This window comes from Ammospiza caudacuta, chromosome 11 (genome assembly GCF_027887145.1).
Source record: "Ammospiza caudacuta isolate bAmmCau1 chromosome 11, bAmmCau1.pri, whole genome shotgun sequence".
NCBI classification, from domain to species: domain Eukaryota; kingdom Metazoa; phylum Chordata; class Aves; order Passeriformes; family Passerellidae; genus Ammospiza; species Ammospiza caudacuta.
The window spans coordinates 8,141,898-8,156,475 of NC_080603.1; the positions used below are offsets into that span (position 1 = coordinate 8,141,898).

At 46.9% G+C, this 14,578-nt stretch overlaps 2 protein-coding genes across 3 annotated transcripts in view; one reads left to right on the forward strand and one right to left on the reverse strand.

Moving 5' to 3' along the window:
- CEP63 (centrosomal protein 63) overlaps positions 1 to 14,473 on the reverse strand; it is a 39,533-nt gene extending 25,060 nt beyond the window's left edge. For both annotated transcript variants that reach the window (XM_058811969.1, XM_058811968.1), the window contains exons 1-2: positions 14,423 to 14,473; positions 78 to 224 (exon numbers count right to left, since the gene is read on the reverse strand). The gene's annotated coding sequence lies outside the window, so the exon portion shown is untranslated. The remainder of the gene's footprint in view (positions 1 to 77; positions 225 to 14,422) is intronic.
- Positions 1,702 to 14,499, forward strand: LIPH (lipase H). Its single transcript, XM_058811970.1, has 10 exons — positions 1,702 to 1,803; positions 6,145 to 6,512; positions 7,195 to 7,303; positions 7,380 to 7,481; positions 8,438 to 8,527; positions 9,583 to 9,750; positions 10,537 to 10,632; positions 11,521 to 11,632; positions 12,588 to 12,761; positions 14,280 to 14,499. The coding sequence occupies exons 1-10, from the start codon at positions 1,752 to 1,754 to the stop codon at positions 14,350 to 14,352; spliced, it is 1,344 nt and encodes a 447-aa protein (XP_058667953.1). The 5' UTR covers positions 1,702 to 1,751; the 3' UTR covers positions 14,353 to 14,499.
- Positions 14,500 to 14,578: the final 79 nt, after the last annotated feature.

The following is a 14,578-nucleotide window of genomic DNA, read 5'->3' on the forward strand; positions in this document are numbered from 1 at the left end:
GATGGGAAATTAAAATATTAAAAAAGTGATGGGGAAAAGAAATGAGGAGGGCTTAGCTTCAGGCAACAAATTGTTACCTCTTTTTGTGTTGAGATAAAGGCAAAGCCCTCAAGGACCTTATTTTATCTCTGATTCTCAGATGCCTTTTGCAACAGGTAAAAGCCTTCTGTTCTTCATGTTTCACTGTTGGACCAATTCCATCTCACCATTGGCAGAACTTCTTGCTAAGGGAAAATATTTTGACAGAGTTTAGGATTATTGGTAGAGGTGAGAAAGGAGCTGGAAGGAAAACAATGCTTAAATGTTATTCTTTTGTCAGTGCAGCAGAAGAAGCACTGTCCTGGAGCTTCCAGATCCACAAATGTTATTTGGTGTCTTTTTTCAGAGTTTATCATCATCTTCAAAATAACAAGCCCCAACTTTTGCCTGGGTGATTATCAAATGGGATCACAGCATGGTACATGTTCAGTGAGACTCAGATTGCTGGGCTGCTTGAGGCTGAAGAGCTCAAGGTGCTTGTGAAAGAATCGTGCTAGACACATGCTCTGCCTCAAGTGTGATTCATGCTTGCATCAGAGGAGCAGCACACACTTGTCTGAAGGAAAAGGAGCTGCAGACAGCAGGAAGAGTTAAGGATTAACCTGAGAATTAGCAAAGTCAGAAAGCTTAATAAGTACAGCATGGACCAAAGAACCAGCTATGCCACTGGGAGCTCCTATAGTTCAGCTCCTCATTGGATCATCACCAAGGGAAAGAAAGCAGAGCCTGGGCTTAATGAGGTATTTCTAATCCACCCCACGTTCCCTTTCCCTGGCCTATGTTATAAGAATTTGCTAAGGAAACACCAAGCAAAACAACCACCCTACTTCTACCCAGCAGCCATCCCTGCTCCCTCCCTTCTCATCCCTTTACAAACTCCCCACCACCCTCGTTTTCCCAATTTTGCCATTATACCTTCCAGCTCCAATATCAGACTTCCTTTCCTGCCCCTGATAGTTGTCTTTCCTTGGCAATCTCCTTCCTCCCATCCAGCAAAAAAAAGCCTTCCTTACTTGAATTAGAGCTGAATTTCTGAGGTACCAGCAGTCTGAGAAAATGTGGGAATGTCAGTTGTATGAGTGTTATCCAAGACAGCAGTTGCTTGGGAGCCCAGTGGAGAGCCAGACCCCTTGAAGTGGTACTGTCCCTTTGTCACAACACAGTGCTGTGCACCTGTCTCCTGCCTGAGGTGGTGACAGGGTTTGTAGAGGACTCTGGGCCATGGCACTCAGGAGAGCAGGAAGGATGTGGGAGATATTAGGGATCATCATGACATCTCCAAAGGCAGGGCCCTGTGAAACCAAGCACCAGCCCCACCCAGATGCTTATCAGACTTGCAGTGACATCTGCAATCTTCCTGACACTCTTTGCAAAAGACAAATAGGCAATAATTTCCTTAGTTTCAACAGGTGCAGTCAAATTGCTGCTTACAGCTACCAACCCATTTGTGTGTTTGATTAGTCATCCCCCAAGGCAAACTATATTTAAATTAATGAAACCTGCTAGAATAGAAGGTGCCCCACCTTCTTAAGAAGAAGCTTCATTTCACTGGTCTTCATTTCTTGGCTGGTAACTTCCTCCTTTCACCACACCTACTGTTACTGGCAGAAAAAAAAGCAAGCAAACTGCTGTCAGAGCCAGCAGACACATGCCAGAGAAATTGTGGGATCCTCCAAATCTCCTACCCATAGAAGTTCCATGTGGAAGTCCATATGCTGAGGCTGTGTGTTGTGTTCATCTGCCTTTTGTATGGGGTGAAAACAGGTAAGAACTCAACCATTTGTTTTGCATATTTTTGTCAAATATAACACGTTTTCTGTGCTTTAGAGCAACATGAATGTACCTGCCCTCTACATTTACAGGTACTGCACAGGGTTTCTCACTAGCATTATTTATTTTGGCAAAGCAAATTATACTGGTTACATGAATGTAGTCAGTTCTAAGACTTTCAAATGGAAAACCAGAACTATTTTTTATTTTCTTTTCCTCCCTTTGCAAACATTTCTCTTATATAAGTACTACCCATCGACACTGAAAATGTCATTTGAAATCTTCAGAGAATAACGATTTCTTCTCAGGGGTGTCATGTATGGCAGAGGCAAAGGATGAATTACCATTTATGAACAGTAAGCTCCATTTGATAGCCTCACAGCCCTACCAGAACAAACCCATGTAACAATAAACAAATGTACTGCCTTGTGTTAGCATCCACACGGGAGCAAGGTAAGTTACAGCTCTCTGCTTTGTAGGGAAAACAAACAGAGTTAAAAAAACAATGTTCTTATAAATACTAACTTGTGTTTCATTGGGTCCTCTGGAGTAATCTCAGGGTCGCCTTTTGCTTGGTTTGTTTGGTTAAGACTCTGTAAGAAATGCAGTCAGGAGAAGTGGGAAAAGAGAACAGTGTGAAAAGGAACAGTGAAATGCAGTGAGCTATTGAGGACCAGTTTAGGAGCGGAGAGCACATCCTCTCTGGGGAAAAGTGATGGAAATCTGCACCACTAAAGCTCTTGAGATTCGTGGTGTGGTAGTCAAGTGTGCCTAAAGGGGGATAAAGATATTGTTGATGGTTAAGGCCAGTCTGATGACACTCACTGTACAAACCCAGGCAAGGTGGCAGGGGCTGCAGGACCAGAGCTCCTGCAGACAGAGAAGCAGTGACACACTCACCTGAGCTCCATTCAGTGGAACAAGCAGCTCTGTGTCCCAAGGACCACAGCTGGGACAGCCACACATCCAGCCAAGTGACCACTGACCCACTGAGGTGATCTGTTGGAATATCTGTTTGCAAGAGGACAGGCTGGTAAAAACCTCAGCTGCTGCTTTATTCATGCAGACAGCTGGGTACCACAGCCCCAAAATGCCACCATGGCAAACCCTGCCTGTCCACAGGATCAACATCAAAGAGAAAGTCTCCAAACACCATCTCCTAGAAAGGAATGAGACACACCAGGGGAAGGCAGTCCTGAAGAGCACTGACTGCAGTAAATGCCAGGAGTCTGCCTGGGACTGTTCCACTCCCTGCAATGCTCCCACCTGTGAGTTTATGACTTCAGAATATATATATATATATATATAACCTCAGAACCAAGTTATTCTGAAGATACCTCCACTCTGCAATAGCACCTTGGAGGCTGATCTCAGGCTTGAGACCAAACATGTCCAGCTCCCTGGCAGGTACATGGATTTAACACATTTTTATGCTTCCTGCTACGAGTTCTGAGAGATCAGAGCATCTTGCCCAGCAAACCAGTGTTTGCCTCCTATTTTACATATCAGAAAACAGAGCAGAAGGAGAATGGGGATTGCCAGAGGCTGTCTAACAAGCTAAGGCAGGGCTGCTGGGTTAATGGCCATGTTCATTCCCCTTTACTGGAGGGAAGTGACCTGTTGGGCATGGGTTAAGTACAGTGCCAGGGGATAAGTTTCTACCTCATTTATTTGCTTGCAGAGTAAATCTCACTAAGCCACCTGCCCCAGTCATCCTGAGTTTCAAAGACACTTCCAGCCATTTGGGGAGAAGTCACTGTGCTCAGCAGAAGGAAGAGCAAAGCCAGGTGAACTGGCCCTCCTTGTGTGTCAGTTTTTGAACACATGGTGGATGAGGCTGGGATTGGCACCAGCTTGCCAGAAGAGAAGCTGGCAGGTTTCCTCCCCTTATTAGCACTGATTTGATTTTGTTAATCAAAACAGAACCAATCTAACAGACCTGGTGCAGATGTAACAAGGCTCTTTATACAGTCCCTGTGTTAGGTATCAGCAAATGCTGACTAGCTCTTTGAAAGCACTTCTGTACCAGAAGGTTTGGGCTGTTCTGATGACAAACATAGTGCTCCTCTGGGCAAGCCTCAGCACAATGCAGGAGATACAGAAACAAATGAAGCAATCAGTGCAACCTTGCACCATATAGAAGTAATTCTTGCCTGGCATTTCTGCCTGTATTGCTACAGCTTCAGTGGCAGTAAAGATAATTAACAACACTATATAGTGCTACTATACAATAACTGAAACAATGCCTAGTTATTAGTAAAATACACAGTTGTATTTTTTTATGCTGCAGTAGCACCTAGAGGACAGTCACTGAGTCTCACTGTGTGAGCCGGTGTGCATGAGCAAAAAGTGTTAATTTTTCTCTGCTAGTTACTTTGGGGTGTCCACAAGAGCAGTGTCACAGAACTCTTGCTGCTGTTTTCCTAGAGCATCCTGGCACTGCAAGAATGAGCTGGCCAGGAGGGAGCCACCTAGGTCACCTTTCCTCTTGGAAGCAGGGCCCAGAGTCACACTGCTCCTGGGAGCTCTCAGTGAAGCATTGCAGAGCCAGGACACCCTGCATTCAAAGGCTTCTGATTTCACTGGACCTGGCTGGGAGCTCATTTCCCACCACTCCTATCACACCATTCATATGTTACCATAGGCTTTAAACAGGAAGGACTCCATGGATTTCAGATGTTAAAATTTATTTCTGAATTTATGGTAGCAATTAAAAATATTCAGTTGGACTTAACTGCAACATCCTTTTAGCCTATTAACTTTTATTTCTAGAGCTCCTGGGGCTTCTACAAAGTAATTAGCAGAGCTGTGGCAACTGAGCAGATTGTTTTATGTGCTGGGCACATAGCATTTATATCACTCTCATGCTCCTGATTTCCTGAGGAGGAGAAAAGGGAAAGTTGCTCATAGAAACTGTGAGAGTTTCATCATTCACAAATTAAAATGCACAGAGCATTAGAGATTTGCTAGAGCATAATTAACTTACAGCTGGAGGTTTTCTAAACCCTGCTACCTACTGAACAGTCCTTTAAGCAACAAAGATCAGGGAAATTCCTCTAGGAACTGTAGCCTGAACAATTACTGCAGCTCAGGACATACATGTGAGAGAGACACTCTCCCCCACAAGGTTCTTCAATAAGATTATGAGGATTTGAGGGAAAGGATTGTGAGCCAGGAAGAGGCTACTAAACCTGAGAGGGCCTTCATAGGTAATGTCTGTCTGGAGACAGTTGTTGCATTCCCTGCCAGTGCCCTGTTGGAGGCTGTATGGGGCTCTGAAGGCTCAGCTGGTGTTCTGCTGGAAAAGCAAAGAACAAAGACAGGCTTTGCAATGGCACAGGCCATCCCATTGAGCAGTACCTACATAAAATTCAGTTACAGCTGTGTATAAAGCACAGTTACCAACTCACAGACCCAAGAGTGCCCCATTTTGCAGTCTGGAATGCCAGGCCACATCTGCACCTACAAATGAAGCCTTGAGCTGCCCCTCACCATGGCAAAACTGCAGCTTGGCAGCTCCAAACCAACCCCAAGGACACCGGTTTGGCTGAGAACCTATTGATGCAGGACAACCCCCAGCCAGGGAATAGCATGCAGTGACTCCAATGATTCAGAAGGCTGTTCAACTGCTTTATTAAGCTACACTATATCACATACTATACTAAAGAAAAAACCCTGACCCCTTACAGACAGTCACAACACAGCTTTGACCTAATTGGCCAATCAATCCAAACAACCTTCACCAGAGTCCAATTAACAAATCCCTTCCTTAGTAAACACTCCCCATAACACATTCACATGTGCCAAACAACAGGAGCAGCAAGGAGAGATAAGAATTGTTTTCTCTTCTTCTCTGAGGTTCTCACTGCCTTCCCCAGGAAAAATCCTGGGAGAGAGAATTCTGTCTCTCTCTGCTTAGAGAGTATGTGAACACCACAGAGAACCTGTCCAGGGCACCTGGGCGTGCTCACAATCCAGTACAGCAACCATCCCACCTGTTGGTCTCTTAATACCTTCCTCACACCAATGAGATTTTTGGACAGAATCCCTGCCAACCTTCAGCTGCCACAGGAAGCAGGGCTGTGGTGTTTCAGGGAATGCTGCTCCAAAAAGGTGTGACTGCTCTCTTTGCTCCAACACAGCAAGAAAACCTAAGTTCCAAGGTAACTTCAGTCATGAGCATGAGAGAGTGGAGAGGGAGAGAGGAGACAGGAGCAGCCCCTGTGCTCAGACAACTCACAACACACTTCCCTGCCCTGTGCAGGGTTGGCAGGTACAAGAGACTAAAGAAAACCCCTTGGTGCCAAACTCCAATTGCCACTCTGCTCCTTTCAGATCCTCAGGAGACATGTCCTGCATTCACAGCCCTCGGCTTCGGGAATGCTTTGATAGGGACAGATCTGAAAGTGAAGCTGCTGCTCTACACCCGGCAGAACCCAAGCTGTGCTGAGGAGCTGCACTCAACAGCCTCCAAGTACCTCAATGTGACCAAGAAAATTACCTTCATTGTCCATGGGTACAGATTCACAGGCTCTGCCCCTGTCTGGATCTCTGACCTGGTGCATCTCCTGCTTTCTGTAGAGGACATGAATGTCATTGTTGTGGACTGGAACCAGGGGGCAACCACTCTCATCTACAACTATGCTGCCAGGAAGTGCAAAAGAGTTGCTGAGATTCTGAAGAAACTCATAGATGAAATGTTGGTAAGCTGGACGCTCATGCTATAATACAGTCATTAAGGCACAGTATGTAAAGGGCCCAAAGGAAGTGCTTAAACCAGCAGGAAGTCTGGGAATAGAAACTCCTAAAAAAGGAATACATTAATTTTTGGAAGTGCATGCGTACTGCAGTGCCAAATCCTACCCTTGGACTTGGTACAATGGTATTTTGGTGTAATATTCAGTTTACACTCGAAGTCTCTACATTTCTGGGTACAAAGCTCTCCAGACATGCTTTCCCATACATAGAAACTCTACTTCCACTTTCTGTATATCCAAAGGCAGCTTAAGGGGATCAGCTACATTTCACAGCTCCTCTAGGGTGTTGCACAGGCAGTAATGATGATGCCGGATCCTGCAGGATCATAGTGTCTGCTAATTCCTTGCAGGAACCACATGTGGGGCAACCAGGATTTTAATCCTGGGGCCCATCAGTGGTTCCTGTCCACACTGTAGTCATTGCCCCAGGAAAATACAACCATTGCCTGAACTGTTCTCATCACAGCTCTCTGAGGTACAGGCCTTAAACAGCAATGCTGGCTGCTCTGTGGGACAGTCAAAGGGGAAATATCTACACAGAGTGGAACACTGAGAGATGTTCCATTCCTCCTCCTCATTTTTTAAAATTTTCCAAAACCACATGACCATGAGTACTCTTATATCTCAGATTAACGGAGCGTCCCTTGACTCCATGCACATGATAGGAGTGAGCCTGGGAGCACACATCTCTGGCTTTGTGGGACAGATGTTTGATGGCACACTGGGAAGAATCACAGGTAAGCTCCTCCAGCAGCCCTCCCGCCCCAGGGAAGGGCAGCGAGGTGATGCCACGCCCATGGCTTTGTGCTGCAGGCCTGGACCCCGCGGGCCCCCTGTACCGGGGCACGGCGCCGAGCGAGAGGCTGGACCCCTCGGACGCACAGTTTGTGGATGTCATTCACTCCGACACCGACGGTAGGTGCCATTCCAGCTCCCTCCTGCACACGGCCACCCAGAGAGCGACTGGGAGGAGGGGAAGGGGCGCTGCTGGGGGGCAGCAGGGCTGGGGTCCTGCTCCTTTGGCCCAGGAGCACTGCAGGCTCCCTCACTGAGCCTCCGGGGCGCTGTGCTGCCCACGCCGTCCCAGCACTCCCTCAGGAGCTGCTGGTTTATTTGCATTCCGATTCATGCTGCTGACACAGCATTATCACCTGGCCCATCACTTCCAAGGACTTCCTTAGGAACCGGTGGAGGAGGTCCTGCCGCACAGTCCTGCCAGAGCAGGACACACCAACACCCCACCAGGGGATCAGGCTGCATCCGAGCACGCAGCACTTCCAGAGCTGGTCCCACAGCTCAGTGACACGCACAGCAAATCAGTTATCCCCAACCATGGTTCCCTGCATGATGCTTCCAGTCTCACCTCTTAAGAGCTAAACTTTCCTCTAGGGCAAATCTGGACTCTCCCTCAGCCCTCCCCTTTTCCAGACCCACCAGCCAGGCCAGCAGTGTGATGCCAAGCCCTCCATGCTGCTCCCATGGCACCCTACCTCTAACACTTGGCTTTCCCACCTAATTGCTGCCTCTCTTCTCCAAGCCCTTCCAGGAAGTCAGATTTCAGCAGCACAGCAACATGCAGATTTCACATCCCTTTTCCTCTCCTGCACACAAGGGACACAAACCCCCACATTTTGTACTGTTGCATGCACAGACTTATTTTAGGTAGTTGATACCATTGTTAAAATGACCCAGCTGGGACACAACTGTTTGGCCTGCTGCCTATACAGAAGGATGACATTTGTATTCCTGTACAACCGGGCATCTTAGAGCTAAATAACTACTATATTTTCCAGTTAGGTTGCTGTATTTCCTTCTTGTGCATTTTACACTTTAACGTTCCCTCCCTGAGCCCTGCTATTCCCTTTTGCCAGGACTGGGTTATGGAGAAGCACTGGGCCATATCGACTTCTACCCCAACGGCGGCACCGACCAGCCAGGCTGCCCACTGACAATATTTTCTGGTAATTAATCCTGCCCTGAATTGCACAAACCCTCACAAACATGTTTCCAATCAGAAAAAGAAGGGAAAGCCAGAGAATAATCATCACTGCTTAGAAAATACATGAAATCCATGGCAGGAACAACTTCTCAGCACTGGCATGACAGGGGTTTAGGTGATGTGCAGCAGGCAGAGATGAGAGTCAGGGTGACCTCTCTGTGCCCCTGTCACAGTGCAAGAGGGAGTAATCCTCTGTGCAAAAAGTTATCAGGTAGATGTGTGTCTTTGTTTTGTGGCTATGTCCAGAATATCTGTGGGATTTTTTTTGTTTCTAATTACTTGTAACAATGAAAGCCCAGGGACTAGCAGTGGTGAGGACCTGTTAAAAAAAATAAAAGTTCAAGATGAAGGTGGAGCAGGCAGTTATCCCAAATCAAAGACACCTTCCTTGGCAGTGACAGAAGGTGCAGTCTGGAAGGCACAGCCCTAGTCCTAAATAAAAGAAAGCTTTTTTTCCTTTCAGCCTGGCAGCAGAACTGGTTTGATGAAAGCTGGGTAAAAAAGATACCTTACAGAAGGAAATGCAGTATTGTGAATTCAACCCTTATCAGACCAAAGACAATCTACATAGGAGAGCAGCCTGAGCCAAAAATCCCTAGGAAATGAGGCTTCACTGATTTTTCTGCTCATGCAACAACTCATTTTATTAGTTATGTCTTTCTAAAGAGTTTTTTATACCAAAATGGAAAGTCACATGCAAAGCTAAAAGCAATATCCAGCTGTCAGGCCTGAGCTCAGAGAGGAGAGAACACCAGAGACACAAATTGATCCATACTTGGATCCTCTGGAAATGCAGCAACCACACAAACAAATGTTTTAAAACCAAAAGGACAAAAAGAAAAGCAAAGCAGACACAGGCAGAGCTAAATGCACTCAAAGGGAGAGGCTGCTGCCCACCTACTGTTCTGCCACAGCCCAGTGCTCCCCAGTGCAATTTGTTGGGTTCAGACTGCCCAGTGGTGTGTCCTGAGGCATGAGGATTGCTAATGAAATATTTCTTCCCTGTACATGATGAAGGGTTGCAGTATTTTAAATGTGACCACCAGAGGTCTGTTTTCCTGTTCCTGTCCTCCCTGACACAGAACTGCAACATCACCACATACCCCTGCAACTCGTACAGGAACTACAGGAATGGCAAATGCACCAGCTGTGAACCCTTCTGGCCCATGCCATGCCCCATCCTAGGTAAGGATCCAGGGAATCTCCATCCATCCTCCATACTGAGCTGCCTGTTGGCACTGGAACTCGGAGGGTGATGTTTTGTTGGAGGACTAACATAATATAGAGCTTTGCAAAAGCACCAAAGTTATTTGCACTGAGGTGTTTGAGGTGTCTCAGGCCTGCTCCTTGTAATATTACAACATGTTATGATCTAGAACAGAAATCCACAGGCAAAGGGTCCAGAACTAGAAAGCCAAAACTAGACTTGGGATCTTTACACCAAAGTCAGAGAAACAGTGAATTTAACTCCCTCAGTTGCAGAGTTTGAGGGACAAGGGCCTGTTCTTGCTAAAACAAGATTTACAAGTAAATTCCCAGCACCACAAATCCCTCTGTGCTCTAAAATAAATGGCAAATGGGTGAACAAAGGGAATTTCTGGACTTGTCTGCCCCAGCCTGGTTGTGACAGCCCAACCTCAGGCTGGCAGCTCTGAAATGTTGATGCTGAAACACTTGACACTTCCAGAAAGGAACTGGCAAAGCCAAGGGGATGATTTTCATTCTGCACTGCAAAATGAAACCCTTGACCATAGATAGCAGATGTGGAAAAATATCAGCTTGAAGAAAGTGCTGAACAGTAACCAGGCATATTCAGTGCTAAGCCTTTGGAGTACAGGAGGATGTGTGTCAGTGCTACTTGGCAGCTGGCACACAATGCACTATTTCTTAAATACTTGCTTATTTTCAGCCACTTAGTGGCTCATCTACCTGTGCAGTAACTTGGTTTCATTTTCAAACTGTCACCTGCAGGTTATTATGCCTATGAGTGGAAAAGCTATTTAACACAACAGAGCCATCCAGTGACAACTATGTTTTTTGACACAGCGGACAAAGGGCCGTTTTGCAGTAAGTGACTGAGATTTCTGAGATTATTTTCTTTGTGCATTGCCTCTGTCAGTAGCAGAGATAGCTATTTGCTGGTGATGTTATAGCCAGCATTTTAGAAACTTCAGTTGCTGCTGGATGGAATTGTGTCCATCTGTGGTTTGCCATAACCTTCTTTTATCTGCCAACCTGTCCAGTGCTGGGAAAGCCAACTTGCTTACAGTTCTAGGAAATTGGCTGAGAACTTTCAAATTAAGCATAAAAGTTCCCAAATCATGTTTCAAAGCAACACACCATTCTTTTGTGAAAGTAAGAGGTGTGTGGGAACAATAAGAGAGAAAGACAGGCTGTACAGGTGAAAAAGCTACCCTGGAGAAAAGTGAGAGGTGCAGGGAGAGGAAGAGAATCTGTGGAAAAAAGGTTTCACCAAGGTGAAAAGTTTCATCTCATCCCTGTGATTACCAACATAGCAGGGCATGGGCTGGGATTATGGCCTCAGCTCCAGTGCTGGTCAGCAAGTGAATGCAGACTGACAGATCAAAGAACAGAAAATTCTGCTCCACGACAGAGATGACAGGTACAAACAACAGAAATGGAGGGGTTCAGAGGGGGACCAAAGAAAGAAATACAGTCTGGAAGTGAAGGGGGAGGCAGGCAGTGAAAGGCAGTGTGCTGGCAACCACACAGAGAGGCCATCCTGCATGGATAACCCTTGCTACAGTGCTCTCCTGACACTCCTAGTGTTTCTGGTTGAAATCTCTGCAAAGGGAGATGGAGAGCAGGGAGGAGAGAGGGATTTTCCAGATAAACTGTAGAGGCCGTGTCCATGCTCTGCCCACAGCCAGTGCACAGCCTGGACAGCAGACTGAGCCCACAGGGTCTAACCCCACTCACCCTCTCTCCCCTCAGTGTATCACTACCTGGTGGATATTATCACATGGAACAGAGACACCAGGAGAGGCACCTTCAGCATCGTGCTAGCTGATGAAGATGGGAGGAAGGCAGAATCAAAAGTTAATCCGTAAGTTCTACTAGTCTGAGCTTTTCTCAGTGTTAGTGCATCCCTTGGTACAACTGCAGCTGGCAGGAGGTGACACACCCTCCCCCAATTTCTCTGCTGATACTTGCTAGTGCACATGGGATTTCCTGGTCCTATGGGATTTATTGGCCCTAAGGGATTTCCACAGCCTCCCCAGCACACAGCCCTGACAGCCCAGACTTTTGGTTCTGGCCCTTCTCTGTCATCTTAAGGACTGAAGTGGACAATCTCAGCCAGCAGCACAGCTGCCCTAGGCTGCCACTAAAGCAGAAGGAAAACATCTTCCCTCTTTCCTTCCTCTCACAGGGAGTGTTCTATTCTAGTTCCCAGTGCCCAAGACATCTGGGGATTAACCTGGACCTGAATATGTCATATCCAAAATCAATTCATTCCACTCAGAGAGACAAATTAATGGTGTTTATGTGACATACAAATTCCTGAGTGATCAGAACCACACTTCAGCCAAACAGACCTGCACAACTCGTTTCCCCAAGTTTCTCTAAGTGCACATTCCCTCAGGCATATCTGATATCTGCTTGCACTGGAGCAATCAGCATTGATCCCACACCAAGGCCAGAGCAGATTTCATGCATATCTCAAAGTGACTCAGTGCTCAGGCCTGCACAGACAGCCAGGCACAAATATCACATGGGTCCAGTCCACTTGGGATCAAAGCAGAATCACAGTGAAAATTGGGACCAAACAGCATCCAACCTCTGTGTTCCCACTTCCACCCCAAAAACCTGAGGGCAGAAGTGGCTGAGCAGGTTGACACCAGGAGACTGAATCCAAACCCATTTCCTGTAAATCAGAAACTCATCACAAATTCAGGACCCCTCCCCAGCAGCCTGTTTCTAATATTACAGTGACTACATTAAACCCAGTGCTATTCCCTTGGTGACTCTCTGACACTCTCTCTTGTCTGTTTTACCTTTAGAGAAGCTGCCACCTTCCAGAAGTACAAACAAATCACTTTGCTCATTGGGTTTGACCAGGATCTTGAAAATGTGGAAAGAATTTCCTTGACATTTTCCACAGGATCTGTCATTGGCCCAAAATTCAAACTCAGGATTCTCCAGATGAAGTTCCACTCACTGACAAACCCAGAAAGGTGAGCAGATGTTTACAAACAAACCATTTCTGTTGGTGCAGGCTGGACAGAAGTAAAGAAATCTCCCAGATTCCTGGCTTGGTTATGTGCAGAAGAATTAGATTTATTTTACATTTAGTAATTCACATACACATATCTGGGGAATAAATTCCTCTTTAATGGAATCCCACTTTCCTGAACACAGGGGCTGTCTTATTGCGCAGGGAGCACGTCACATGTGATGTGACTGACGTGGCCTGACACCATAACCTTTGGTCAGGAAAATTACCTTTGGAAAGCTGCCCAGGCCTGAGCTCTAGGATGGAGGGAAATGCAGCACTCTGGGAAGAACAGATATTCAGCCCCAAACACACATTTTATATCCCAGTCAATTTGTATGGCTAGTGAAGCAGGGAGATTAATTTACTCCTGGAATTCCAGCACGTGGGAGCTGCTGGCTGCTTTGCCCCAAAGCCCTGGCTGGTACCCACAACATCAGGAGTGCCTCTCAAGCATTGCTGATGAGATTTCTATCACCTCGTTCGCCTCTGTCTGTTCTGCTGTCCTACCCCTAAGCTTCCCACCTCTGGAGTTTGGGAGCTCTGCCTGAGCTCAGCAAGCACAGAATCTCTTACCCTGCACTGTGGACACCACACCATGCTCTGAGTTTGGCTTAAAACAAGGCTGGAAGATCACAAGGTCAGGAGGGTGAAGCAAACAGACACATAGAGCAGCAGAGCATGCTTCTTTGCATTTCATGAGGTCTGCTACCCTTATCCTAGCCTTGGAACAAAGAAAAGATTGTGTACATCTACTAAACAAGGTCCTGCAGCTCTCCCCTTGCTGCCACTCCCTGCCTCCTGTCCCACACCTCCACAGTCACTTCCAGCCCAGATACACATTTGGTCTGTTAAAAAGCAGGCACAAATGCCCCAATATTTTATCACAAGATGCTGTCTCTCCCTAGTGAGGGGCTGCCAGAGGCCATAAACACAGTTCAGGACTTTCAACACATCACCTAATCAGTCATTGCCACAGGGAGGGATGTCCTGCCCTCTCCCCTTCCCTGTTGCTCAACCCACTACACAGGGCTAATGTTCACACCTCCCCAGTGAAAGCCCAAGTATTTCCTCAGGTTTTTTGGGCTGAACTAGTTCCAGACCAGATCTGTGTTTGGACCCAGGTCAGAGTTTGGTGGCAGAATTTCTCATGCGTGGAGCAGGGAAGGGGCAGGAACAGGCAGGTGGGCTGGAAGGACCTCCTTGTTTTGTGGACTGAATTAAAGGGAACCATGGACTCTGCAGCCAGTGCCTGTTTGCTTGCTGAATTTTTTGTGATCCTTTTTTTTCAAAAGCAAAAGATAATATAGAATAGAATGGTAAAATGCTCAAGGTATCCCTGGCTTAAAGCCAACCTCCCTTCAGGTGGACTTGGAGCCAGTTCTCTTGAGAAGATAACTTACTTTATGTAAGCCTTCAGCAGGTGGGGAGATGACAGAAAACAGCACTTTTTTTCACTTTTGGCCGTGTTTTCACACAGACCCCAGCTGTGCCGATACGACCTGGTCCTGACTGAGAACACCCAGAGAACCTTCAAGCCCATTCCATGCTGAAGCAGGAGCCGAGTCCCGAGGACGCTGTGCCCGGTCGGGGCAGACATTTCCCCGCCGTGTGGGGACTCACCTTGCGGGCCCCGGGCGCCTTCTGAGGGGGCCGAGCCGCGGGACCGCTCTCCACGCAGTGTACAAACGGGCTGGGGGAGTCACAATAAAACCATGGCGGTACACGGCTTTAAAGCATGGTTTTAAAAGCGGGGGCTTAAAGTGAGGGTTTCAAACG